The sequence below is a fragment of the Scyliorhinus torazame genome, chromosome 8, assembly GCF_047496885.1.
Source record: "Scyliorhinus torazame isolate Kashiwa2021f chromosome 8, sScyTor2.1, whole genome shotgun sequence".
NCBI lineage: Eukaryota > Metazoa > Chordata > Chondrichthyes > Carcharhiniformes > Scyliorhinidae > Scyliorhinus > Scyliorhinus torazame.
The window spans coordinates 163,298,165-163,325,587 of NC_092714.1; the positions used below are offsets into that span (position 1 = coordinate 163,298,165).

The following is a 27,423-nucleotide window of genomic DNA, read 5'->3' on the forward strand; positions in this document are numbered from 1 at the left end:
CAAGTGGAACCCATTTCAGTTCACGATGTGCGTTCCTTTTTAAAAAAATATTTAGAGTACCCAATTCATTTTCCCCAATTAAGGGGCAATTTAGCACGGCCAATCCACCTACCCTGCACATTTTTGAGTTGTGAGGGTGAAACCCACGCAAACATGGAATGTGCAAACTCCACACAGACAGTGACTCAGAGCTAGGATCGAACCTGGGACCTCGATGCCATGAGGCAGCTGTGCCACCGTACTGTCCCATGAAGTGCACTCCTAATGTGGCGGTGCTCGTGGAAGGATATGCATCCCATCGATTACCCTCTGGACCTGGGGCACCCTGATGATAGCGGCGAATCCTGCTGCCCGGGCAACCTGGTGTGCTTGGTCTCCATTCAAGTGGATGTATTGTGCTGCCCAGGCATATAGGGCCTCTGTTATGGTGGCGATGCACCCGTGCACCGAAGTCTGTGAGATCTCGCATGTCTCCCCCAGAAACCCCCTCCCAGTTCCACCCCTGCCATTTCGCTGACTCATTGCCATCTGTACCCCACCCCTTGTCCTGTCAGTGCCTGGCACTGTGACTCTGACACTCCTCCCTGCTGGTTGGGGTACTGGCCCCTTCCGCAACCCATGCCAGTGGTACGCTCTGTGGCCCCTGTCAATCCCTCTCCTGTGGGATCTACTGTGGGCGCCTCCTTGGGTGGGGCGCATGATGCCCCACCAGCAGGGTCGTGTTCAGTTGTGGGGGGTGGTGTCGGATGGTGACGCTCTTGCCAACCAGGTGTCACGTTTGGCGGTCAATGAGGTGCGCAGCCGGAAGACTGCCAATGGCCGTCCGTGCCTGGACACGGAGGGAGGGATACCTGGTCCTCACGGCCCATCCCCTGCTGGGCCCCGCTACTTCCTCTTGCAGATTCATCCTCCCAAGCCAGCAGCAGGACTAGAAGCTCACAGCTGCGCCTTTGGGAATTTGATTTTTCTTCCCTCTCTCCCTCAGCAGCCTGTTTCTCGATTTTAAATACCACAAGTGAATCTCACTGTCGGTAATTTCACCTGGTGAACGTGGAGCTTCGCTGGAAGCCCGGAGAATACTGGGTCGGGTCCGTAAAAATATCTGTCAATAGCCTTTACTGTATAATTTGCATACCCACACATTCATGCCACTGTCAAATCACCGGAGCATGACATTCCTTTGGGCATCTGATGCCAGCCTCGATTTTCGGCTGACATGGGATTCTCCGCCCGATTGCATTTCACGATTCCAGCGTCGCTGGAAAGAGGATCCCGCTCTTTATTTTAGCTTGGCTTCTGATTTCTGTCATAATATACATCAGTACATTATGGTGCAATCACATACACACATTGATGGACATGCAGTAGGACCAACCAGCATACATAACACCGCAGCCAATCACCAGTGAGAGCACAAGCACTATAAAGACAGGGGACAGGAGAGTTCCCGCTCATTCTAGCAGCAGCCAGCTCAGAGCACAGAGCTCACAGCCTGCATCACAGACATTCACCATGTGCTGAATGCCTCACCATAGCTAGTGATAGGAAAGGGTCCACAGTTAAGCTGTTATTGCTTATACCCACGTTAACAGTATGTTAGCACAGTTGAAGTTAATAAAATAACGTTACACCACTTCCAGCATTGTTGGCTTGTTTGTGAACCAGAAAACCCAACACAGCACGGTAGCATTGTGGTTAGCACAATTGCTTCACAGCTTCAGGGTCCCAGGTTCGATTCCCAGCTTGGGTCACTGTCTGTGCGGAGTCTGCACATTCTCCCCGTGCGTGCGTGGGTTTCCTCCGGGTGCTCCGGTTTCCTCCCACAGTCCAAAGATGTGCAGGTTAGGTGGATTGGCCATGCTAAATTGTCCTTAGTGTCAAAAATTGCCCTTAGTGTTGGGTGGGGTTACTGGGTAATGGGGATAGGGTGGAGGTCTGGGTTTGGGTAGGGTGCTTTTTCCAAGAGCCGGTGCAGACTCGATGGGCCGAATGGCCTCCTTCAGCACTGTAAATTCTATGATATGATTTAAACAACAATTTCTTGCCATGCTGGATACTAGGTGAGCTGACATGAAGAGGGTTGCGGTCATGGATTGAAATGAATTGGCACCAAGTTGGCATACAGCTAAAGGATTTAGATTTGTTGTCACATGTATTGAGGTACAGTGAAAAGTATTATTTACGTGCAGTACAGGCAGATTGTTCCACACATTAAAAACATAGGACATACGATAAATACACAATGTAAATACATAGACATCGGATGAAGCTTACAGAATATAGTGCTTCAACTGTAGAGAAGATGCATGGAGAGATCAGTTCAGTCTAAACAGGGCCATTCAGGAATCTGGTGACAGCGGGGAAGAAGGCCTTTTTTAATCTGTTGGTGCATGTTCTCAGACTTTTGTATCTTCCGCCCAATGGAAGAACTTGAAAGAGAGATTAACCTGATGCGGAGGGATCTTTGATTATGCTGCCTGCTTTCCCAAGGTGCAAACAGAGTCAATGGATGGGTGGCGAGTTCCCGTGATGGACAGGACTATGTTCACGACTCTGTCGTTTCTTATGGTCTCGGGCTGTGCAGTTGTCATACCAAGCTTTGATGCAGCCAGATAGGATGCTTTCGATAGTGCAGCTATAAAAATCAGGAAGAGTCAATGTAAACTTGCTGAATTTCCTTAATTTTCTGAGGAAGGAAAGGCGCTGTTGTGCTTTCTTGTTCGTAGCCTCCCGTGGGTGAACCGGGACAGTTTGTTGGTGATGATTACATATAAAAATTTGAAGCTGTCAACCATCTCCACCACGGCACCATTGATGCAGACACACGGAGAATTGTGAAGTCCGTGGCCACACAGGCTCACGGCGGCAGACTGCGTTCAGCGATCGGCCGGAGAATCCCCGTTCACGACCAAATCGGGGGCGGCACCGCTTTCACGATACTCTGCCCCTTCCAAAGCGGTGTACGACATAGCGACAGCTTGAGGCCCGCACCCCGTGCTCTGCCCCCGACCGGTCGAGTTCCCGGGGGCGTCGGTCACGTGTGGTCTCATCCGTCGGGAACTCCCATGGTAGCTGCGGACTCAGTCCAGTGCCGCCACAGCAGGGGAGGACCGATCCACGGGGAGGCAAGGGACTGTTTGCCAGGGACTGGGGGCGCTGTTGGTGGTGGTCCGGGGCGCGTGAGCCAGCCGCTGCAGTCCGCTGCCGTGCACATGCACGGCCACGGACCTCGCAATTCTTTGGGCAGTATCGGCAGCTAGAGCTGGGTGCTCTACGCTGTCATCATGCTAGCCCCCATTTACACGGAGGATTGGTGGCCGTTTTGCGCCGAATTTTCTATGCTCATTTCGAGCAGGATATCAATGAACCATTGTCAACTGCCTCAACAGACTCGGACACACCCATACCTACTATCAGAGCCTCAGATTTTAGATCAGCTTTTTTGAAAGTGAATGCTCGGAAAGCAATGGGCCCTGACAGAATCCACCGCCGTGCACTCCGATCCTGCGTGAACCAACTGGCGGGTGTGTTCACAGACATCTTCAACCACTCCCCACTCTCTTCTGAGGTAACCAGCTGCTTCAAGAAGATCACTCTCAAACCGGCGTCAAAGAACCATGCAACATGCCTCAACGACTACCTACTCGTGCCCCGACATCTATCATTATGAAGTGCTTTGAGAGGTTAGTGATGAGACACATCGGGCTGGATTCTCCGATTGTGAGGTTATGTCTTCAGTTGCAGCTCCTGGAAGCTCGAGTTTCAGAGTTGGAGCGGCGGATGGAGACACTGTGGAGCATCCGCGAGTCAGGGAGCATCGTGGATAGCACATATAGAGAGGTGGTCACACCGCAGGCTCAGACTCCGCAGGCAGGAAGGGAATGGGTGACCACCAGACAGAGCAAGAGAGTAAGGCAGGTAGTGCAGGAATTTCCTGTGACCATTCCCCTGCAGAACAGATATACCGCTTTGGATACTGTTGAAGGGAATGGCCTCTCAAGGGAAAACAGCAACAGCCAAATTTGTGGCACCACGGTTGGTTCTGCTGCAGAGGGGATGGGTGATAAGCGTGACAGTGCAATAGTTATAGGGGATTCAATTGTAAGGGGAATAGACAGGCGTTTCTGTAGCCGCAAATGAGACTCCAGGATGGTGCGTTGCCTCCCTGGTGCTAGGGTACAGGACATTCTGGAGGGGGAAGGTGAACAGCCAGTGGTCGTTGTACACATTGGTACAAACGACATAGGTAAAAAAAGGGATGAGGTCCAAAAAGCAGAATACAGGGAGCTAGGAAGGAAGTTAAGAAATCGGACCTCAAAGCTAGTGATCTCAGGATTACTACCGGTGCCACGTGCTAGTCAGAGTAGAAATGACAGGATATATAGGATGAATACGTGTCTGAAGGGATGGTGTCGGGGAGGGTTTCAGATTCCTGGGGCATTGGGACCGGTTCTGGGGGAGGTGGGACCTGTACAAACTGGACGGGTTACACCTGGGCAGGACTGGAACAGATGTCCTAGGGGGGCTATCTGCCAGACCCTAGCCCATTCATTTAACCTATCCAAATCCCTCTGCAAACTTCCAGTATCCTCTGCACTTTTTGCTTTACCACTCATCTTAGTGTCGTCTGCAAACTTGGACACATTGCCCTTGGTCCCCAACTCCAAATCATCTACGCAAATCGTGAACAATTGTGGGCCCAACACTGATCCCTGAGGGACACCACTAGCTATTGATTGCCAACCAGAGAAACACCCATTAATCCCCACTCTTTGCTTTCTATTAATTAACCAATCTTCTATCCATGCTACTACTTTACCCTTGCCATGCATCTTTATCTTATGCAGCAACCATTTGTGTGGCACCTTGTCAAAGGCTTTCTGGAAATCCAGATATACCACATCCATTGGCTCCCCGTTATCTACCACACTGGTAATGTCCTCAAACAATTCCACTAAATTAGTTAGGCTCGACCTGTCCTTTATGACCCCATGCTGCATGCCCAATGGGACAATTTCCATCCAGATGCCTCGCTATTTCTTCCTTGATGATAGATTCCAGCACCTTCCCGACTACCGAAGTTAAGCTAACTGGCCTATAATTACCCTCGTTCTGCCTACCTTCTTTTTTGAACAGTGGTGTCACGTTTGCTAATTTCCAATCCACCGGGATCAGCCCAGAGTCTAGAGAATTTTGGTGAATTATCACTAGTGCATTTGCAATTTCCCTAGCCATCTCTTTTAGCACTCTGGGATGCATTCCATCGGGACCAGGAGACTTGTTTACCTTTAGCCCCAAGAACTTGCCCATCATTACCTCCTCAATGATAACAATCATCTCAAGGTCCTCACCTGTCATTGCCTCATTTCCATAAGTCACTGGCATGTTATTTGTGGCTTCCACTGTGAAGACCGACCTAAAAAACCTGTTCAGTTCCTCAGCCATTTCCTCATCTCCCATTATTAAATCTCCCTTCTCATCCTCTAAAGGACCAATATTTTCCTTAGCCACTCTTTTTTGTATTATATATTTGTCGAAACTTTTACTGTCTGTTTTTATATTCTGAGCAAGTTTACTCTCATAATCTATCTTACTCTTTATAGCTTTTTTAGTAGCTTTCTGTTGCCCCCTAAAGATTTCCCAGTCCTCTAGTCTCCCACTAATCTTTGCCACTTTGTATGCTTTTTCCTTCAATTTGATACTCTCCCTTATTTCCTTCGATATCCACGGTCGATTTTCACTCTTTCTACCGTCCTTCCTCTTTGTTGGTATAAACCTTTGCTGAGCAGAGTGAAAAATCGCTTGGAAGGTGAAAATGAAATGAAAAATGAAATGAAATGAATGGAAATGAAAATGAAATGAAATGAAAATGAAAATCGCTTATTGTCACGAGTAGGCTTCAATGAAGTTACTGTGAAAAGTCCCTAGTCGCCACATTCCGGCGCCTGTTCGGGGAGGCTGGTACGGGAAATGAACCATGCTGCTGGCCTGCCTTGGTCTGCTTTAAAAGGCAGCGATTTAGCCCAGTGAGCTAAACCAGCCCCAGGTTCTCCAGTGTTCAACTGTTTCACCATAAAGTCTTTGCTCCCAGTCTACCTTAGCTAGCTCTTCTCTCATCCCATTGTAATCTCCTTTGTTTAAGCACAAAACAGTACTGTTTTAATTTACGTTCTCACCCTCCATCTATGTTTTAAATTCCACCATATTGTGATCGCTCCTTCCGAGAGGATCCCTAACTATGAGATCATTAATCAATCCTGTCTCATTACACAGGACCAGATTTAGGACCGCTTGTTCCCTCGCAGGTTCCATTACATACTGTTCTAGGAAACTATCGCGGATACATTCTATAAACTCCTCCTCAAGGCTGCCTTGACCGATCTGGTTAAACCAATCGACATGTAGATTAAAATCCCCATGATAACTGCTGTCCCATTTCTACATGCATACATTATTTCTTTGTTTATTGCCTGCCCCACCATAATGTTACTATTTGGTGGCCTACAGACTACTCCTGTCAGTGATTTTTTTCACGTTAGTATTCCTGATTTCCACCCAAATGGATTCAACCTTATCCTCCATAGCACCAATGTCATCCCTTATTATTGCCCGGATGTCATCCTGAAATAACCGAGCTACCACCACCTCCCTTACCATCCACGCTGTCCTTCCAAATAGTTTGATACCCTTGGATATTTAACTCCCAGTCGTGACCATCCTTTGACAATGTTTCAGCAATGGCCCCTAAATCATAGTCATTGACGATGATTTGCGCCATCAACTCATGTACTTTATTCCGAATACTACGAGCATTCAGATAAAGTACACTTAAGTACACTTAAAGCAAAAAATGCAGAGGATACAGGAAGTCTGCAGAGTGATTTGGATAGGTTAAGTGAATGGGCTAGGCTCTGGCAGATAGAATACACTGTTGACAAATGTGAGGTTATCCATTTTGGTAGGAATAACAGCAAAAGGGATCATTATTTAAATGATAAAATATTAAAACATGCTGCTGTGCAGTGAGACCTGGGTGTGCTTGTGCATGAGTCGCAAAAAGTTGGTTTACAGGTGCAACAGGTGATTAAGAAGGCGAATGGAATTTTGTCCTTCATTGCTAGAGGGATGGAGTTTAAGACTAGGGAGGTTATGCTGCAATTGTATAAAGTGTTGGTGAGGCCACACCTGGAGTATTGTGTTCAGTTTTGGTCTCCTTACCTGAGAAAGGATGTACTGGCGCTGGAGGGTGTGCAGAGGAGATTCACTATGTTAATCCCAGAGCTGAAGGGGTTGGATTACGAGGAGAGATTGAGCAGACTGGGACTGTACTCGGAATTCAGAAGGATATGGGGGGATCTTATAGAAACACATCATAGAATTTTATCGTAGCATTTACAGTGCAGAAGGAGGCCATTCGGCTCATCGAGTCTGCACCGGCTCTTGGAAAGAGCACCCTCCCCAAGCTCACACCACCCCCAGGTCCTACATAGTAGTAGGAGATTCAATGGTTAGGGGAATAGATAGGAGATTCTGTGGTCGCGAGCGAGACTCCCGGAAGGTATGTTGCCTCCCAGGTGCCAGGGCCAGGGATGTCTCGGATCGTGTCTTCAGGATCCTTAAGGGGGAGGGGGAGCAGCCAGAAGTCGTGGTGCACATTGGTACCAACGACGTTGGTAGGAAAAGGGGTGTGGAGGTAACAAACGAGTTTAGGGAGTTAGGTTGGAAGGTAAAAGCCAGGACGGACAGAGTTGTCATCTCTGGTTTGTTGCCGGTGCCACGTGATAGCGAGGCTAGGAATAGGGAGAGAGTGCAGCTGAACACGTGGCTCCAGGAATGGTGTCGGAGGGAGGGCTTCAGGTATTTGGATAATTGGAGCGCATTCTGGGGAAGGTGGGACCTGTACAAGCAGGACGGGTTGCATCTGAACCAGAGGGGCACCAATATCCTGGGAGGGAGGTTTTCTAGTACTCTTCGGGAGGGTTTAAACTAATTTGGCAGGGGAATGGGAACCGGATTTGTAGTCCAGTAACTAAGGTAGCCGATATTCAGGACGCCAAAGCGTGTAATGAGGCAGCGGGGAAGGGAACACTGACAAAGGAGAGTTCTTGCAGGCACGGAGATGGGTTGAAGTGTGTATACTTCAACGCAAGAAGCATCAGGAATAAGGTGGGTGAACTTAAGGCATGGATCGGTACTTGGGACTACGATGTGGTGGCCATCACGGAAACTTGGATAGAAGAGGGGCAGAAATGGTTGTTGGAGGTCCCTGGTTATAGATGTTTCAATAAGATTAGGGAGGGTGGTACAAGAGGTGGGGGTGTGGCATTGTTAATTTGAGATAGTATAACAGCTGTAGAAAGGCAGTTCGAGGAGTATCTGCCTACTGAGGTAGTATGGGTTGAAGTCAGAAATAGGAAAGGAGCAGTCACCTTGTTAGGTGTTTTAGAATAGAATAGAATAGAATAGAATTTACAGTGCAGAAGGAGGCCATTCGGCCCATCGAGTCTGCACCAGCTCTTGGAAAGAGCACCCTACTCAAGGTCAACACCGCCACCCTATCCCCATAACCCAGTAACCCCACCCAACACTAAGGGCAATTTTGGACACTAAGGGCAATTTATCATGGCCAATCCACCTAACCTGCACATCTTTGGACTGTGGGAGGAAACCGGAGCACCCGGAGGAAACCCACGCACACACGGGGAGGATGTGCAGACTCCGCACAGACAGTGACCCAAGCCAGAATCGAACCTGGGACCCTGGAGCTGTGAAGCAATTGTGCTATCCACAAGGCTACCGTGCTGCCGTCTAAGCCCCTGGCACTAAGTGAGTCCCAGTCAATATTGTGGAAGTTGAAGTCTCCCATCACCACAACCCTCTTGTTTTTACTCTTTTCCAAAATCTATCTACCTATCTGCTCCTCTATCTCCCGCTGGCTGTTGGGAGGCCTGTACTAAACACCCAACATTGTGACTGCACCCTTCTTATTCCTGATCTCTACCCATATAGCCTCACTGCCCTCTGAGGTGTCCTCCCGCAGTACAGCTGTGATATTCTCCCGAACCAGTAGCGCAACTCCGCCTCCCCTTTTACATCCCCCTCTATCCCGCCTGAAACATCTAAATCCTGGAACGTTTAGCTGCCAATCCTGCCCTTCCCTCAACCAGGTCTCTGTAATGGCAACAACATCATAGTTCCAAGTACTAATCCAACCTCTAAGTTCATCTGCCCTACCCGTAATACTTCTTGCATTAAAACATATGCACTTCAGGCCACCAGACCCGCTGTGTTCAGCAACTTCTCCCTGTCTGCTCTGCCTCAGAGCCCCACTGTCCCTATTCCCTAGTTCTCCCTCAATGCTCTCACCTTCTAACCTATTGCTCCCGTGCCCACCCCCCTGCCATACTAGTTTAAACCCTCCCCTGTGACACTAGCAAACCTCGCGGCCAGGATATTTATGCCTCTCCAGTTTAGATGCAACCCGTCCTTATATAGGTCACACCTGCCCCGGAAGAGCTCCCAGTGGTCCAGATAACGGAAACCCTCCCTCCTACACCAGCTGTTTAGCCACGTGTTGAGCTGCTCTATCTTCCTATTTCTAGCCTCACTGGCACGTGGCACAGGGAGTAATCCCGAGATTACAACCCTAGAGGTCCTGTCTTTTAACTTTCTGCTTAGCTCCCTGAACTCCTGCTGCAGGACCTCATGCCCCTTCCTGCCTATGTCGTTAGTACCAATATGTACAACGACCTCTGCCTGTTTGCCCTTCCCCTTCAGGATGCCCTCTACCCGTTCAGAAACTTCCTGGACCCTGGCACCAGGGAGGCAACATACCATCCTGGAGTCTCTTTCACGTCCACAGAAGCGCCTATCTGTGCCCCTGACTATAGAGTCCCCTATTACTATTGCTCTTCTGCGCTTTGACCTTCCCTTCTGAACATCAGAGCCAGCCGTGGTGTCACTGCTCTGGCTGCTGCTGTTTTCCCCTGATAGGCTATCCCCCCCCGGCAGTATCCAAAGGGGTATACCTATTCAAGAGGGGGACAACCACAGGGGATTCCTGCGCTGACTGCCTGCCCTTTCTGGTGGTCACCCATTTCACTGCCTGCACCTTTGGTGTGACCACATTTATATAACTGCGATCTGTGACGCTTTCCGCCACCTGCATGCTCCTAAGTGCATCCAATTGCTGCTCCAACTGAACCATGCGGTCTGTGAGGAGCTCCAGTTGGGTGCACTTTCTGCAGATGAAGCCATCCGGGACGCTGGAAGCCTCCCGGACGTGCCACATCTCACAGTCAGAGCACTGCACCCCTCTAACTGACATTGCGTCAATTAATTAAAATTAAAAGTTTTTTTTAAAAAAATGTATATATATTTTTTTAAAGTTACTGTTAACTATCTGTTTCCTAGCACTAGATTTCTAATATAAATGCGACAGCTAAATATAGTACTCTCCGATCTCTGGCTTAGATACCCCTCTAAATTATAATTAAGTAATTATGTTTAATTAGAAGAAGTGGGGACGAGGCTTCCGGTGGCGGCCATGGAGGAGTAAGTCGCGCATTCGGCAGCTCCCATCTGGAACGGACTCTCAGACCTTTTTCAGGAGTTTCCACAGACTTTTGGGGGCAGATTGGTGAAGCGAACACTGCCAAAAGGATTCCCTCTCGAGACTTCCGCTTGCGGCTATGCGGAGCTAAGTCGCACATTCGGCGGCTCCCGCAAAAACTGACTTTTGGGCTCTTTTCAGGGGCCCCAATGGCACTTTTTCGACGTTTCCCGGTGTGGGAAGGAGTTAATAATAGCTCCCCGTCAGTATATGGCTTTAACTAGGAGCGGGGCGACAAAAAAGGTGGTGGTGGACCAGAAGAAGGGAAGGAAGAAGGACAAAATGGGCGGAGACCAGGCAGCTTGGAGGCAGTGGGCGGAGGAGCAACAGGAGGGTATCCAGCGCTGCCTCAGAGAGATTAAAATGGACCTGCTAGAGCCGATGAAGGCTTCTATTGATAAGCTGCTGGAGACACAGACGGCCCAGGGGGTGGCGATCCGAGAGGCTCGACAAAAGATCTCTGACAATGAGGATGAGATCTTAGGCCTGGCGGTAAAGGTGGGGGCGCACGATGCGCTCCACAAGAAATGGCAGGAGCGGTTCGAAGAGATGGAGAATCGGTCGAGGCGGAAGAATCTGCGGATTCTGGGCCTTCCGGAGGGGCCGGACGTGGGGGCCTACGTGGTCACCATGTTGAACTCGCTGATGTGAGCGGGGTCCTTCCAGGGGCCCCTGGAGCTGGAAGGGGCCCATAGAGTGTTGGCGAGGAGGTCCAAGGCTAATGAGCCTCCGCGGGCGGTGCTGGTGCGGTTCCATCGGTTTGTCGATTGGGAGTGTGTGCTCAGGTGGGCCAAGAAGGAGAGCAGCAGCAGGTGGGAGAACGCGGAGGTTTGGATATATCAGGACTGGAGTGCGGAGGTGGCGAAGAGGAGGGCCGGGTCCAATTGAGCGAAGGCGGTGCTGCACAGGAAGGGGGTGAAGTTTGGCATGTTGCAGCCGGCGCGACTGTGGGTTACCTACAAGGACCGGCACCAATATTTTGAGTCTCCGGTGGAGGCGTGGCCCTTTGTTCAGGCCGAGAAGCTGGACACAGACTGAGGGTCGGGATGGGCGATTGGGGACTGCGGTGGATATGTTATGCCTATTTGGGGTGGGAGGGCCTTTGCATTGTTTTGGTTTTCTTTTTCTCTGTGTTTTTCTCTTTCGGTTTGGGGAGGGTGGATGAGGCGGGTTGGGCACTGTTTTGGTTGGTGGCGGGGCCTAGTAGGTGGAGAGCGCGGGCTTTTTTCCCGCGCCGAAGGCTGGGAGGGGCGCGGAAGCGAGGATTGTTTCCCGCTCCTAGAACGGAGGGGGGAGGGGGAGAGCCTGTGGATGGGGAGCGGGAGAGGAGGGTGTGCCACACAATGGGAGGCGTCGAAGGGGAGGCGGGTGTGGCCGGGGTCGGCAGGAGTGTCGGCGGGGGGGGGGCGGGGGGGAATCGAGTTGCTGCTGCTAAGGTCAAGGAGGAGCTGGAGCGAGTGGGGGTGGGTCGAGACGGGGGTATGCCGCTAGGCCCCCTGATCCGGCTGATAACCTGGAATGTAAGGGAACTGAAGGGGCCGGTTAAGCGGGCCCGCGTGTTCGCGCACCTGAAGGGGCTCAAGGCGGATGTGGTTATGCTCCAGGAGACACACCTGAATTTGGCAGACCAGGTAAAACTGAGGAAAGGGTGGGTAGGTCAGGTGTTTCATTCAGGGCTAGATGCCAAAAATCAAGGGGTGGCGATCTTGGTGGGAAAGAAGGTGTCATTCGAGGCATCGAGCATTGTGGCAGATAATGGCGGTAGGTACATAATGGTAAGTGGTAAGTTGCAGGGAGAGAGGGTGGTGCTGGTCAATGTGTATGCTCCGAACTGGGACGATGCGGGTTTTATGCGGCGTATGTTGGATCGGATGGTGGATCGGATCCCAGACTTGGAAGTGGGGGGCCTAATAATGGGGGGAGACTTTAACACGCTGTTGGATCTGGCACTGGATCGCTCCAGGTCTAGGACGGGTAGGAAGCCGGCGGCGGCTAGAGTGTTATTGGGATTTATGGACCAAATGGGAGGGGTGGACCCTTGGAGATTTGCAAAGGGCTAGGGAATTTTCATTCTTCTCACATGTTCAGAAGGCTTATTCTCGAATCGACTTTTTCATTTTGAGTAGGGCGCTGATAGCGAGAGTAGAGGATACTGAGTATTCGGCAATAGCCATTTGGACCACGCCCGCATTGGGTGGACTTGGAGATGGGGGAGGAGAGGGACCAGCGCCGCTGTGGCGCTTGGAGGTGGGGCTGTTGGCGGACGAGGAGGTGAGCGAGCGGGTCCGAGGAAGTATAGAGAGGTACTTGGAGACCAACGACAACGGGGAGGTCTGAGTGGGGATGGTATGGGAGGCACTGAAGGCGGTGGTGAGGGGATAGCTGATCTCCATTAGGGCCCACAAGGAGCGGAGGGAGCGGGGGGGAGAGGAAGAGGCTGGTGGGGGAGATGGTGAGGGTAGACAGGAGGTATGCGGAAGAGCCTGAGGAAGGATTGTTGAGGAAGAGGCGCAGCCTCCATGCTGAATTCGACCTGGTGACCACCAGGAAGGCGGAGGTACAGTGGAGGAAGGCCCAGGGAGCGGTCTACGAGTATGGGGAAAAGGCAAGCCGGATGCTGGCGCACCAGCTTCGGAGGCGGGACGCAGCTAGGGAGATTGGGGGAGTTAAGGACAGGGGAGGGAGCGTGGTGCGGAGTGGGGTTGGCATCAATGGGGTCTTCAGGGACTTCTACGAGGAATTGTACCGATCCGAGCCCCCACGGGAGGAGGGAGGGATGGGCCGTTGCCTGGACCAATTGAGGTTTCCAAAGGTGGAAGAGGGACTGGTGGCGGGACTGGGGGCCCCGATTGGGCTGGAGGAGCTGATCAAACGGATAGGAAGCATGCAGGAGGGGAAGGCACCGGGGCCGGACCGTTTCCCGGTCGAGTTCTATAAAAAATATATGGACCTGTTGGGCCCGCTGTTAGTTAGGACCTTTAATGAGGCAAGGGAGGGGGGGGCTTTACCCCCGACGATGTCCCGGGCACTGATCTCCTTGATCCTGAAGCGGGACAAGGATCCCCTGCAATGTGGGTCTTACAGACCGATTTCCTTGCTAAATGTAGATGCCAAGGTGCTGGCGAAGGTCTTAGCCACGAGGATTGAGGATTGTGTGCCGCAGATCATCCATGAAGACCAGACGGGCTTTGTGAAGGGGAGACAGTTGAACGCGAATGTGTGGAGGCTTTTGAACGTTATCATGATGTCGGCGAGGGAGGGGGAGGCGCAGATAGTGGTGGCGATGGACGCTGAGAAAGCCTTCGATAGGGTAGAGTGGGTGTACCTGTGGGAGGTGCTGAAGAGGTTCGGGTTTAGAGAGGGGTTTGTCAGGTGGGTTAGGCTGTTGTATGTGGTCCCGATGGCGAGTGTGGCCACAAATAGAAGGCGGTCCGAGTACTTTCGGTTGCACCGAGGGACGAGACACGAGTGTCCCCTGTCCCCCCTGCTCTTCGCACTGGCGATTGAACCCCTGGCTATGGCACTGAGAGAGTCGAGGAACTGGAGGGGGTTGGTGCGGGATGGGGAGGAGCATAGGGTGTCGCTTTATGCGGACGACCTGCTGCTGTATGTGGCGGACCCGGTGGGTGGAATGCCAGAGGTAATGAGGATCCTTAGGGAATTCAGGGACTTTTCGGGGTACAAGCTCAATATGGGGAAGAGCGAGCTGTTCGTAGTTCAGGTAGGGGACCAGGAGAGGGGGATTGGCGAGCTCCCACTAAAAAGGGCGGAGAGGAGCTTCAGATATTTGGGGGTCCAGGTGGCCAGAAGCTGGGGGGCCCTGCATAGGCTTAACTTTACAAGGCTGGTGGAGCAAATGGAGGAGGAGTTCAAGAGGTGGGACGCGTTGCCGCTGTCCTTGGCGGGTAGGGTGCAGTCAATCAAAATGACGGGGCTCCCAAGGTTTTTGTTCCTGTTCCAGTGCCTCCCCGTGTTTATCCCGAAGGCTTTTTTCAGGCGGGTTAACAGGAGTATAATGGGGTTTGTGTGGGCGCGAGGGACTCCGAGGGTGAGACGGGTGTTCCTGGAACGGAGTAGAGATAGGGGGGGGCTGGCGCTGCCCAACCTCTGTGGGTACTACTGGGCCGCCAATGCGACAATGGTGTGCAAGTGGGTGATGGAGGGGGAGGGGGCTGCATGGAAGAGGCTGGAGACGGCGTCCTGTGTGGGTACGAGTCTGGGGACGCTGGCAACGGCGCCGCTGCCGCTCCCTCCAAGGAGGTATACCACGAGCCCGGTGGTGGTGGCGGCCCTCAAGATTTTGGGGCAGTGGAGGCGGCATAGGGGGGAAGTTGAGGCCTCGGCGTGGACCCCATTGCGGGGGAACCACCGGTTCGCCCCAGGAAGAACAGTTGGAGGGTTTCCGGGGTGGCACAGGGCAGGGATATGAAAGTTGGGGGACCTGTTTGTGGACGGGAAGTTCGCGAGCTTGGGTGAGCTGGAGGAGAAGTACGGGCTCCCCCCGGGGAACACCTTCAGGTACTTACAGGTAAGGGCGTTTGCCAGACGGCAGGTGGTGGAATTCCCGCAGCTACTGCCACACACAGTACAGGACAGGGTGCTCTCGGGGGGGTGGGGGTGGGTGGAGTGGGGAAGATCTCAGAAACCTACCAGATGATGCAGGAGGAGGAGGAGGAGGCCTCGGTGGTGGAGTTGAAAGGTAAGTGGGAGGAGGAGTTGGGAGAGGAGATCGAAGAGGGGACATGGGCAGATGCCCTAGGGAGGGTGAACTCTTCCTCTTCATGCGCGAGGCTCAGCCTCATACAGTTTAAGGTGCTGCACAGGGCACGCATCACCGGGACAAGGATGAGCCGGTTCTTTGGGGATGAGGACAGGTGTGTTAAGTGCACAGGGAGCCCAGAAAATCACACCCATATGTTCTGGGCATGCCCTGCGCTGGAGGAATTTTAGAAGGGCGTAGCGAGGACGGTGTCGAGGGTGGTAGGATCCAGGGTCAAACCGGGCTGGGGGCTCGCAATATTTGGGGTGGCAGAGGAGCCGGGAGTGCAGGAGGCGAAAGAGGCCGGAATTCTGGCCTTTGCGTCCCTGGTAGCCCGGCGAAGGATTCTCCTTCAGTGGAAAGATGCGAGGCCCCCAAGCGTAGGATCCTGGATCAGCGATATGGCAGGGTTCATTAAATTGGAGAGGGTGAAATTTGCCTTGAGAGGGTCGGTACAAGGGTTCTTTAGGTGGTGGCAACCGGTCTTAGACTTTCTGGCAGAACGGTAGACATTGGCCAACGGCAGCAGCAGCTCGGTGGGGGGGGGCGGGGTGGGGAGGTTTACTTTATTTTTGTTTATGTTATTTACACTGGAGGGTCTGAGGGGATGTATACACCTGTTATGTTAAGTCGGGGTGTTAATGTTAATTTATTATTTATGTACAGGCGGGGAGGGGTTTGGGGGGTTGCTTTTTTAGATTGTGTCTTGTACTTAACCCTATTGGGTTCTTTTTTCTTTCTCATTTTGTTATTGATATTTTATGAAAACCTTTAATAAAAATTTTTTTTTTTTAAAAAGTACCCCCGACAGCTGATACGTGCAAGACCTGAGTGCTCGTCCGGGTACCCCATCCATGCCAGCGGCTTTCCGTGGGTTGATCTTCGAGAAGGATGCTTTGACATCTGCAATTTTGACCTCAGATACAAGTTCATCCGAAGCTTCCAGGGTGGAGGGCGTGCTCTCGCTGACCTCTTGCTCAAAGCGGGCATCGATTGCGTTGAGCTCATCAGGGAGGGGTGCATTGGAGCCGGTGATTTTACATGCCTTCATCTTGCAGCACGTGATGTCTTGCAGTCCTTGCCATAATTGGCGGGGTCCGTGTGGCTAGCCTGGGATTCGAGCTTGGTCCGGTACTTGGTCTCTTGGAATCTTTGATGGATTTCCTTAGATCATATCTGGCTTTCTTGTAAGCTCAGGGTTGCCTGACTTAAACGCCTCAGACCTAGACTTCAGCAAGCAGTGTGTATCCTTGTTCATCCAGGGTTTCTGGTTGGGAAACATGCGGATTTGCTTCTTTGGCACACCGTCTTACTAATAAAGTCAGTTACTGTAGTGACGTACTCATTCAGGCTGGTCGCAGAGTTTCCAAATATTGACTCGTCCAATGACTCTTTGTTCTTTGTTTGTTCTGTATTCCAAAGAACCAAAGACCAAACCTAAATTTCTTCAAACCAATTTACAGTCCTGTTTGTTTACATTTCAAGAAATGTTACTTTTTTATCCTGTCTAAATAAGATTTTACATTGCATTTTACATTTTTAGTTGTCGCTTCTCTTGTGCAATCCCACTTTTGGTCACAACAGGATTTGTTTCCAGTGTGTGAGGTGCTGGAGTACATTTAATACTTAAGAGTAACATGTTGGGAGGAGGGAATTAGGAATGGAATTATAAGGCACTTAGGTCTCACATGCAAAGGCCCAGTAAGTGTTGGGTTCCTAGACTCAACACAGGAAGAGAGCACGATGTAGACCTGAATTGGTGAAATGGGTTAGGATTTCAGTCGGTGTGCTGTTGGGTTACTATTAAGATAGGATGGGTACGTATTGTTCAATTTAATTTTTCAGAATTGCTGTTTTTTGGTTTGTATAATTCTATCAATAACTTTGTTTTAAAGTACTTTTTAATTAACGTACAGAGCAATATCATTGATATTATTGATATATAAGTAGTATTAAAGGTGAATGGATTGTTACCCATGATTTTGCAATTAATAGCAGATTGATTGGTTTAATAATAGAATAATTGTCATGTTGCATCAAAATTTTAGTTATAATTATTGTCTGGTTTGCTGTAGTGTAACAAAAGTTTCCCACGTCGCCCGGGAATGAAGATCTCCATTGGCCTCGGGCGAGATTCTCCGATCGCTAGGCGGATGCAATCGGAGAATCCCATCCTTGGTTACCCATATGAGCAGCTAAACTTTATTACCTGAATGTGTTTGTTGCTTCCAAACACACAACTGAAAAAACAAACCAGATATCCTGCTAATAAACTACTTTTGTATCATAATTAATATTCTCCTTTGTAGTCTTCAGGTTGCAGGAAAAAAAAGTACTTCTCCATTGATACCGACACAGATGGCAAAACTGATGTAAGTTGGCTACGTGAGTCTAACAGGAAGATTAAGCCCAAACTAGTGGTTTACACCAGACAAAAGAAAGAAAACAAAGCTGAGAATTTAGGCAAAGGTAAGATGAATTAAGTTTTGTCTGCCTTACTATATGTCATGATCTCTCTCATACCTGCTCATTCATTCATTCTCTCTATTCAAAATTACATTTTGTAATGATCAAGTAATTGCAGGTGAGCAAATCTGTTTTTTACTCACATCTGTACAATCTAACTTCAAAAGTTTTCTTCAAAATAATTTTCAAAAACAACTGTGCACAAACTGCTGGAAGCTGAAATGATTTTCCTTCAGTGCAGCTGATGAAACCTTACTGATGTATCCTGCATGATATGATGTACTGCACATGCTCAATCTGTAAAGTCTGGTCAAAAAGATCAAGACGAAGGGCAGGTGTAGAATCCGCCAAAGTAGCCCGCATAGACACGCACGTAGAAAACAAAGACTGGGTCTATTTCAATGTACAATAACCTCCACTCCCCGAAGGGTCTCTCTCCTCGACCTGCACCCATGTCAGGGTTTTACTGCCCCCCCCCCCCACCCCCCCCCCCCCCCCCCCCCGCCCCCGGCCCGGGAGAAGTTCATATTCTGTGGAGGTCACGGGAATTCTGATAGTCTTAATTCTGTGACCTCCACGGGGTTATAACAGCAGGGTTTTTGAAGCAGTCATGTAAACCACAAATGAGGTATTAAAAGAAAACTCAATTAATAAATGTATGCCATCATGCTCAGATTACTTTGAAGGGAATGAGAAAAGTTGTGAGGCAAAATACACATTTTAAAAAATAATATTTTATTAAAGATTTTAAAATCGTTTTCGGTGGCGGCATGCAGAGGGGAAGTCGCATTTTGGGTGGCTCCTGTTTGAGGCGTTCTTTTTGGAGTTTTAAAGTCCGGTCCTGGGGGCAATTTGCGAATGATTGGGTGTAGGAATATACAAGGAAGGCAAAGGATGTCAAAAGGACTAAGGAAAACAACCGTGAAGAAGGGAGTGATGGAGTGTTCACCGTTGAGTGAGAGAGCCAGCCAGGGAGCTAGCAAGATGGCGGAGGCTGGGCTGCCGGTGGGGCCGCACTGTTCACAGCAGAAAGGATGACTGACGTGATGTCTTTGGAGCTGGAGAAGCAGTTTGCGAAGCACATGGAGGCATTGAGGAAGGAATGGCTTTGAGGGCGTTGGTGGAGGAGGCAATTGCCCCGGTGAGAGTAGCTGTGGCGAAGACAAACCGAGGTAAGGGAGCAGGGCGAGAAGATGAAGGGAGTGGAGGACGCCACGTCGCAGCACAGCGATCAGCTCACCTCGATGGGGATGAACTAAGGAAGGTGGTCAAGGCCAATAAGGGACTTCGAGCAAAGCTGGAGGACTTGCAGAACTGCTCAATGTGGCAAAATTTGAGGACTGAGGGCCTACCCGAGGGGGTTAGAGGGCTCGAGGCCGACAGAGTATTTCGCGAAGATATTGGTGGAATTGATGTGGGTGGGTGAGGAACCCTCTCGGGTTGAACTGGACTGAGCCCATCGGTCACTGAGGCCGAAGCGAAAGTTAAATGAGCCGCCAAGGACAGTGATCATCACAAGTACCACATGAAGGAGAAGGTGTTGAACTGGGCGAAGCAGAAGCAGGAGGTGCAGGGGCTGGTGCTGGTGTTCGTATTTACCAGGACCTGACGGTGGGGCTGGCAAAGAGGTGAGCGGCTTTCGGCCGGGTGAAGATGGCATTATATAACAGCGAGGTGCGATTTGGAGTGGTGTACCCTGCGAAGCTGAGGGTGACCTACAATGCCAGAGATTTCTACTTCGAGACAGTGGAGGCGGCGGAGGCGTTCGTGAAGGCAGAAGGCTTGGGACAGAAGTGAAGAATGGGACTGAAGAGGGGTTGTGGACTGTGAAACGGGAGTTAGGAAAGTGTATAAATGTAGTTTTGACCAATATATATTTTTTTTACTTCATGCTGTTTTCGAGGTTAAGTTATTCTTTGTTGCAACGGTTTTATTTTATTGAAATGTTTGGGTTTGATTGTTCTTCCTGGGACTGGGCAGGAGGGCGGGAGGGAAAGCCTGGGTGCGGGCCCCCACGCTAGCCAACCTAAGTCGGCTACTGAACTGAGGTGCGGGGAGGGGCTGCGAACATTGGAGCCTGGCGAGCAGGTTTTGATGGGCCGAGGAGGGGTGAAAAGGGCAGGAGGGGATCGAGACTGGATGAGGGTTTTCCGAGAGGAAGTGCAGGGGGGGATTCTGGGAGGGGGTTCGATGTTAACAATGAATAGGGGCGGGTCAGGCTCATGGGGCAGGGCCTGGAGTTATGATCATGGTGGATAAGAAGGTGTGAGACCCCCGGTTAGGATAGTTACGTGGAACTCGAGTTATTTGGGAGGCCAGTCAAGAGATCAAGGGTGCTTGCGTATCTGAAAGGTTTGAAAGCCGATGTGGCGATGCTATAGAAGAGTCACTTGAGGGTGAAGGATCAGGTGAGGCTGGGTTAGCCAGGTATTTCATTTGGATTTGATGACAGGGCTCGAGAGGTAGCGGTACTGGTAAGCAAAAGAGTACGTTTCCAGATGGTGAACGTGGTTGCGGAGCAGGGAGGGGAGGCTGGTGGCGCTGGGAGACGTGTATGGTCCCAACTGGGATGCTGTAGGATTTGTAAAGAAGGTGTGTGGGGCCATCTCCGACCTGGATTCACCTGACTTGATAGTGAGTGGAGATTGGAGCTTGGTGCAGGAGCTGAGAATGGACAGGTCACGGCCGCTCTTGCTTGTCCCGTCAGGGGGGGAGGCAAAGGCATTGGCTGGACTAATGGGAGGGGTGGATCTTTGGAGGTTTCTGCACCTGGGGGAGGGGGAATACTCTTTTTTTTTCTCCTCGGTCCATAAGGTTTATTTGCAGATTAACTTTTTTATGGTGGGGAAGGCGTTGTTGGCTGGAGTCAAGGGGTCAGAATATTCAGCAACTGCGATATCAGATCATGCACCATATTGGGTGGATATGGTGTTGGAGAGCGGGCAGTGCAGAGGCCAGGGTGGAGGTTGGATGTAGGGCTGTTGGAGACCGAGGGTTCTGTGATAAGATTGGGAAAGTAATTGAATTACTTTCAATTAAGGGGTTTAATTGTACGGGGAGGTCTCGCAGGTGGTGGTTTGGGAAGCTCTAAAGGCGGTGGTGAGGAGTCAGGTGATCTTGTTTCAGGCAAAGGTGGATAAGGGGGAGAGGGTGGAGCGTAATAGATAAGATGTTAGAGGTAGACAGGAGGTATGCAGAAGATGGGAACCAGCGAAGTTGGAAAAGAGGAAGGAGTTGCAAGCGAGCTTTGACCAGCTGTCTACAAGGAAGGCAGTGAGCCAACTGAGGCGGGCGAGGGGAGAGGTTTACGAATATGGAGAAAAGGCCATGTTAGTAGGCCAGCATCAGAGGGAGACAGCAGCGAGGGAATTTGTTCAGATGGGGGATAGGGCAGAGAAGTTGGTGGTGGCTCCGGATCAGATTAATAGGGTCTTCTTTGTTCATTACCATAGGGTGTTTGAGGAGTTTTACGAGAGATTGTATAGGTCGGAGTCAACTGGGGAGGATCGGGAGAGGCAGGAATTCCTGGATGATTTGGAATACGCAAGGTTGGGGGAGGAGGATAGGGCCATACTGAAGGAGGTGATAGTGGAGCAGGAGATAAAAGGTGCGATTGGGAGGATGCAGTTGGGGAAGGTAGCAGGGCCAGATGGGTTTCTGGTGGAATATTGCAAGAAATGTAAAGGTAAGTTGGCGCTGGGATGTTTGAGAAGGCGATAGGGAAGAGGGTATTGCCACAGACTTTGGGGCAGGTATCAATCACCTTGTTGCTTAAGAAGGATAAGGATCCGACAGAATGTCGGTCATATAGAACATACAGAACATAGAACATACAGTATAGAAGGAGGCCATTCAGGCCATCGAGTCTGCACCGACCCACTTAAGCCCTCACTTCCACCCTATCCCCGTAACCTAATAACCCGTCCTAACCTTTTTTTTGGTCACTAAGGGTAATTTATCATTGCCAATCCACCTAACCTGCACATCTTTGGACTGTGGGAGGAAACCTGAGCACCCGGAGGAAACCCACCGAGACACGGGGAGAACGTGCAGACTCCGCACAGACAGTGACCCAGTGGGGAATCAAACCTGGGACCCTGGCGCTGTGAAGCCACAGTGCTACCGTGCTGCTCTTATCTCCCATATGGGCCCATATCACTTCTGAATGTGGACGCAAAGGTGTTGGCGAAAGTATTGACGGATAGGTTGGAGGAATGCTTCCCGAAGGTGATGGGGAAAGATCAGACAGGGTTTTGTTGTGTTATGTACTCTGGGATAACACAGGCTGCAACTCGATGCAGCTTTGACCAAAGGATACTCCAGACTTTGAAGTAAGTTCAGTGTGATTTATTGAACCATTAGCACATTCTCTATGAGTTCGACTTTCCTGCTAATCTTGCTATAGTAACTCAGTCTAACTAACCACTCTGCTCTAAGCCATGTGGTGGGTGTGATGCTTCTGATTTGCCCCTGTCCTACTCTCTAAGTGTCGCCTGTGGAAAGAGACAGAGCATGTATACCCTGTCCTTATATATGGGTTGTGTAATGCCCCCTTGTGGTTATGTCATCTCTGGGTGTCTTGACTGCCCATTGGCCGTGTCCTATTCTATGTGTTCATTAGCTGTGTGTCTGCATGACATGACATCTCTGGTGCTCCCTCTAGTGTTTACTTAGTCGTAGTGTATTTACATTAACCCCTTGTGTATTTACAGTGATGCATATCACCACATCCCCCCCTTTTTTCGTGTTACATATTTTCTGTTCAGTGTTAAAGAAAAATTGAACAAAAACAGGTAAATAAGTGATGACATGTACAAGTTATGATGACTGTGACGACTATACAAGATCAAAGAATAGTTATGATGACATGGAGGATCATAAAATACCATATAATAGTTATGATGACGTTGAGGATTATACAATACCAAATAATAGTTATGAGTCCAAAGTTCATGAATTTACACAGTCGAGTGGCTTTCTTGTGCTGTTATGGAAGTGTTGATGTTGATGTTGTCATTCCCTTGTGAATGCCGTCAGTGTCCTGGTGTTTACATAACCAAGAAGTCATCAGGAGGTGTTCAAATGGTCAAATCACTTCATTGTCTAAGGTGGACTCTTTTTTTTTATGCTTGTGGTAGCAATTCTTGATGACATCTTTCCTGAAAGCTGGTTTGCTTGTCCGTAGTGTAGCAAACGTGAATTGGTAAGATGCGTTGACATGCCATGGTATGTTTGCACTCTCGCCATTGTTATGAGCTGAGCAATAACATTGTCCTTCATGGGCAGGGTCGTATCAGTTGTTGTTCTATTGTTGTTGTCATTATTGTTATTGACGTGCTTGTTGTTGTGTTTGGTGCCTCTGGTACGCTTCTTGTTGTTGTCTTTGTTGTTGTTTTTGTTGTGTTTGTCGTGGAGTCTGTCAACGAGCTAGCTGTGGAGGCTTTCTGTGTTCTCTGTGTGGAGACGTGCAGTGGTCTCGCTGTGGAGCTTTTTTTGAACATTAGGAGGGTATTGAACGTGGTTATGGCACTGGCTGAGGGGAGGGAGACAGAGGTGGTTGTGGCATTGGACGCGGAGAAGGCATTTGACCAAGTAGAGTGGAGGTTTTTGATGGTGGTTCTGGAGCTGTTTGGGATTGGGTCACAATTTGTAGATTGGGTAAGATTACTGTATAGGGAGCCGAGGGAGAGTGTCCGCATGAATAACATAAATTCTGTCCTCCCAATGGAGCCGTTAGCCATTGCATTGAAGAGTTTGGACGAGTGGAAAGGGATAGTGCGGGGTGGGGGGGGTGGGGGAGTGGCAGAGGTAAAGCATTGGGTCTCTATATGCGGACAACTAGCTATTGTATGTAATGGAACCGAGTGTATCAATGGGTGGCATATTGGAGCTGCTTCGAGTGTTTGGGTCCTTTTCGGGGTATAAGCGAAATGTAGATAAAAGTGAATTTTATGTTTTGTCTCGGCCAGGGGTGGGGAGGCTACCATTCCGTAGGACAGGGATTCACTTTAGATATCTGGGGGTGCTGGTGGCACGTGATTGGGGAGGGCTCCGTAGGTATAACATTACTAGTTTGGTGGGGAGAGTGAAGGCAGACTTGGTAAGGTGGGATGGTCCTCCTCTATCGCTGGCAGGTCGGGTGCAGGCAATTAAAATGTTTGTGTTGCCTCGATTCTTGTTTATTTTTCAGTGGCTGCTGATCTTCCTGTCAAAGGCATTTTTCAAGGAGGTTGAAAAGATGATTACATTGTTTATTTGGGGGGGAAAAGGTGGCTAGGATTAGGAAGGTGCTGTTGCAGAGAGGACGGCAGTCAGGGGGGTTGGGGCTCCCGAATTTACTATATTATTACTGGGCGGTGAATGCTGAGAAGGTGAGGAGCTGGGTTAGAGGGGGAATCTCCCAATGGGTTAGAATGGAGGAGGGTCTGTGCAGGGGGTCGGTGCTTATGGTGTTGGCAACTGCGCCGCTCCCAATGGCCCCGGGGAAATACTCGGGGAGTCCAGTGGTGATAGCGACGCTGAAAGTCTAGAGGCAGTTGCGCCAGCACTTTAGACTGGGGGCGGGGTCAAGGGAAATGCCGTTTCAGGGGAATCTCAGATTTGAGCCAAAGTAGTGGGATGGGTGTTTTCGGAGATGGGAAGAGAAGGGAGTAAAGGCACTAAAAGATTTGTTTCTGGGGTGCCGGTTTGCGGGACTGAAGGAGCTGGGGACAAAATATGGGTTGGGGCAAAGGGAAATGTTTAGGTATATGCAGGTCCGAGATTTCGCTAAGAAGAAGATACAGAGCTTTCCGATGGCCCTCCATACTGTTTGAGGAGGTGCTGACGACAGGGGGAATAGAGAAGGGTGTGGTGTCAGCGATTTATGGCGCGATTCTGGGAGAAGAGAAGACACCGCTGGAGGGGATTAAGACAAAGTGAGAAGAGTTGGGAGAGGGCATGGAGGAGGTGTTGTGGTGTGAGGTGCTCCGCAGGTTGAATGCTTCATCTTTGTGTGCGAGGTTGGGGCTGATACAGCTGAAGGCGCTGTATAGGGCGGACCTCACAAAGTCGAGGATGAACCGACTCTTTGAGGGGGTAGAGTTCATTTGTGAGCGTTGTGGGGGGAGCCCCACAAACCATGTTCATATGTTTTGGTCCTGTCCAAATCTGGAGGGGTATTGGAGGGAGGTCATCAGGATGATTTCACAGGTGGTGCACATGAAGCTTGCACTGAGTCCTCTGGAAGCCATATTCGGGGTGTCGGATCGGCCGGGTTGGAAGCAGGTGCGGAGGCAGATATTTTAGCTTTCGCCTAATTGATTACCCGAAGACGGGTCCTTTGGTACAGGTCAGCTTCTCCATCCTGTGCCCTGGTGAATTCAAATTTCACCACCTGCCAAGGAGGGATTCAAACCCAGGTCCCAGAACATGACCCTGAGACTCTGGATTACTAGCCCAGCACCAATATCACTACACCAAAGAACAAAGAACAATACAGAACAGGAACAGGCCCTTCGGTCCTCCAAGCCTGCACCAGTCATGATACCACCTTGGCCAAAACCCTCAGCACTTCCTAGTACAGTATCCTTCTATACACATCCTATCGATGTATTTGTCGAGATGCCTTTTGAATGCCGTTAATGTATCTGCTTCCACAACCTCCCCTGGCAACCCGTTCCAGGCACTCTCTTACCCTCAGGTAAAAAACCTGCCTCTCACATCTCTTCTAAACTTTGCCCCACGGACCTTAAACCTAAGGCCCCTGGTGACTGACCCTTCCACCCTGGGAAAGAGTGCCTACCCAGCCACTCTATCCATGCCCCTCATAATCTTGTAGACCTCTATCAGGTCATCCCTCAACCTCCATTGTTCTAATGAAAACAGTCCGAGTCTCTTCAGCCTCTCCGCAAAGCTAAAACCCTCCATACCAGGCAACATCCTCGTAACCCTCCTCGGCACCCTCTCCAAAGCCTCCACATCCTTCTGGCAGGGTAGCGGCCAGAATTGTGCGCAATATTCCGAGTACGGCCTTACCAAGGTTCTGTACAACTGCAGCATGACTTGCAATGCCCAGTCCAATGAAGGCAAGAATTCCATATGCTTTCTCGACTACCTTGTCCACTTGTGTTACCAATTTCAAAGATCTGTGGATCTGCACGCCCAGATCTCTCTGACTTTTTATATTCCCAAGAGTTTTGCCATTTATTGTATATTTCCTCCCAAAATCCATTACTTCACATTTGTCTGGATCAAACTCCATTTGCCATTTCTCTGCCCAAGTCTGCAACCTATCTATGCACTGCTGTATCCTCTGACAATCCTCAACACTATCTGCCACTCCATCAACCTTGGTGTCATCCGTGAATTTACTAATCAGACCAGCTACATTTTCCTCCTAATCATTTATGCATACTACAAACAACAGATGCCCCAGCACAGATCCCTGTGGAACACCACTAGTCACAACCTTCCATTCAGAAAAACATTCTTCTACTGTTACCTTTTGCCTTCTGTGACCGAGCCAGCTCTTTATCCATCTTGCCACCTCACCTCTGATCCCATATGTCTTCACTTTTTGGACCAGTCTGCTTTGAGGCACCTTGTCAAGGCTTTATTGAATCCATGTAAACAACATCAACTGCCCTCCCCTCACCAATCATCTTTGTCACCTCCTCAAAAAACTCGATCAAGTTAGTGAGGCATGACCATAAAACCATGCTGTCTATCGCTAATGAGTCAATTTGTTTCTAAATGGGTATAACCCCTTTCCCTGAGAATTCTCGCCAATAATTTACCTACTACCTACGTGAGGCTCACCGGCCTATAGTTTCCAAGATTATCCCTGCTACCTTTCTTAAACAGCGGTACCACATTAGCTATTCTCCAATCCTCTGAGATTTCACCTGTAGCCAATGACAACACAAAGATGTCAGTTAAGGCCCCAGCAATTTCCTCCCTTGCTTCCCTCAGTATTTTGGGGTAAATCTCATCTGGCCCAGGAGTCCTATCTACCTTAATGTCTTGTATTACACCCAATACCTACTCCTTTTCAATATCAACATGACCCAGACTGTCCACACACCCTACCCAAGAATCATCTTCCACAAAGTAATTTTCTTTGGTGAACATTGATGCAAAGTACTCATTTGGTACCTCGCTCATTTTCTCTGGCTCAACACATGAATTTCCCCCACTGTGCTTAATCCTTTCCCTGGCCACCCTCTTGCTTTTTACATATGAATAAAAAACTTTGGGATTCATCTTAATCCTACTTGCCAAGGACTTTTCATGACCCTTCCTAGCCCTCCTAATTTTCCGCTTAAGTACCTTCCTACTTTCTTTATACTCCTCAAAGGTTTTGACTGTCCCCACCCTTCTAGACCGTACAAAAGCCTCCTTTTTCTTTTTGACCAGATTCACAATAGAATAGTACAGCACAGAACAGGACCTTCGGCCCTCGATGTTGTGCCTAGCATTGTTCGAAACCAAGATCAAGCTATCCCACTCCCTGTCATTCTGGTGTGCTCCATGTGCCTATCCAATAACTGCTTGAAAGTTCCTCAAGAGTCTGACTCCACTATCACAGCAGGCAGTCTATTCCACA

At 49.9% G+C, this 27,423-nt stretch overlaps 1 protein-coding gene across 1 annotated transcript in view; it reads left to right on the plus strand.

The window, feature by feature from the left end:
- LOC140428791 (uncharacterized) overlaps positions 1–27,423 on the plus strand; it is a 168,346-nt gene that overhangs the window by 123,723 nt on the left and 17,200 nt on the right. Inside the window, exon 6 of the mRNA XM_072515479.1 lies at positions 17,681–17,840. Coding sequence (XP_072371580.1) covers positions 17,681–17,840 — 160 coding nt within the window. The remainder of the gene's footprint in view (positions 1–17,680; positions 17,841–27,423) is intronic.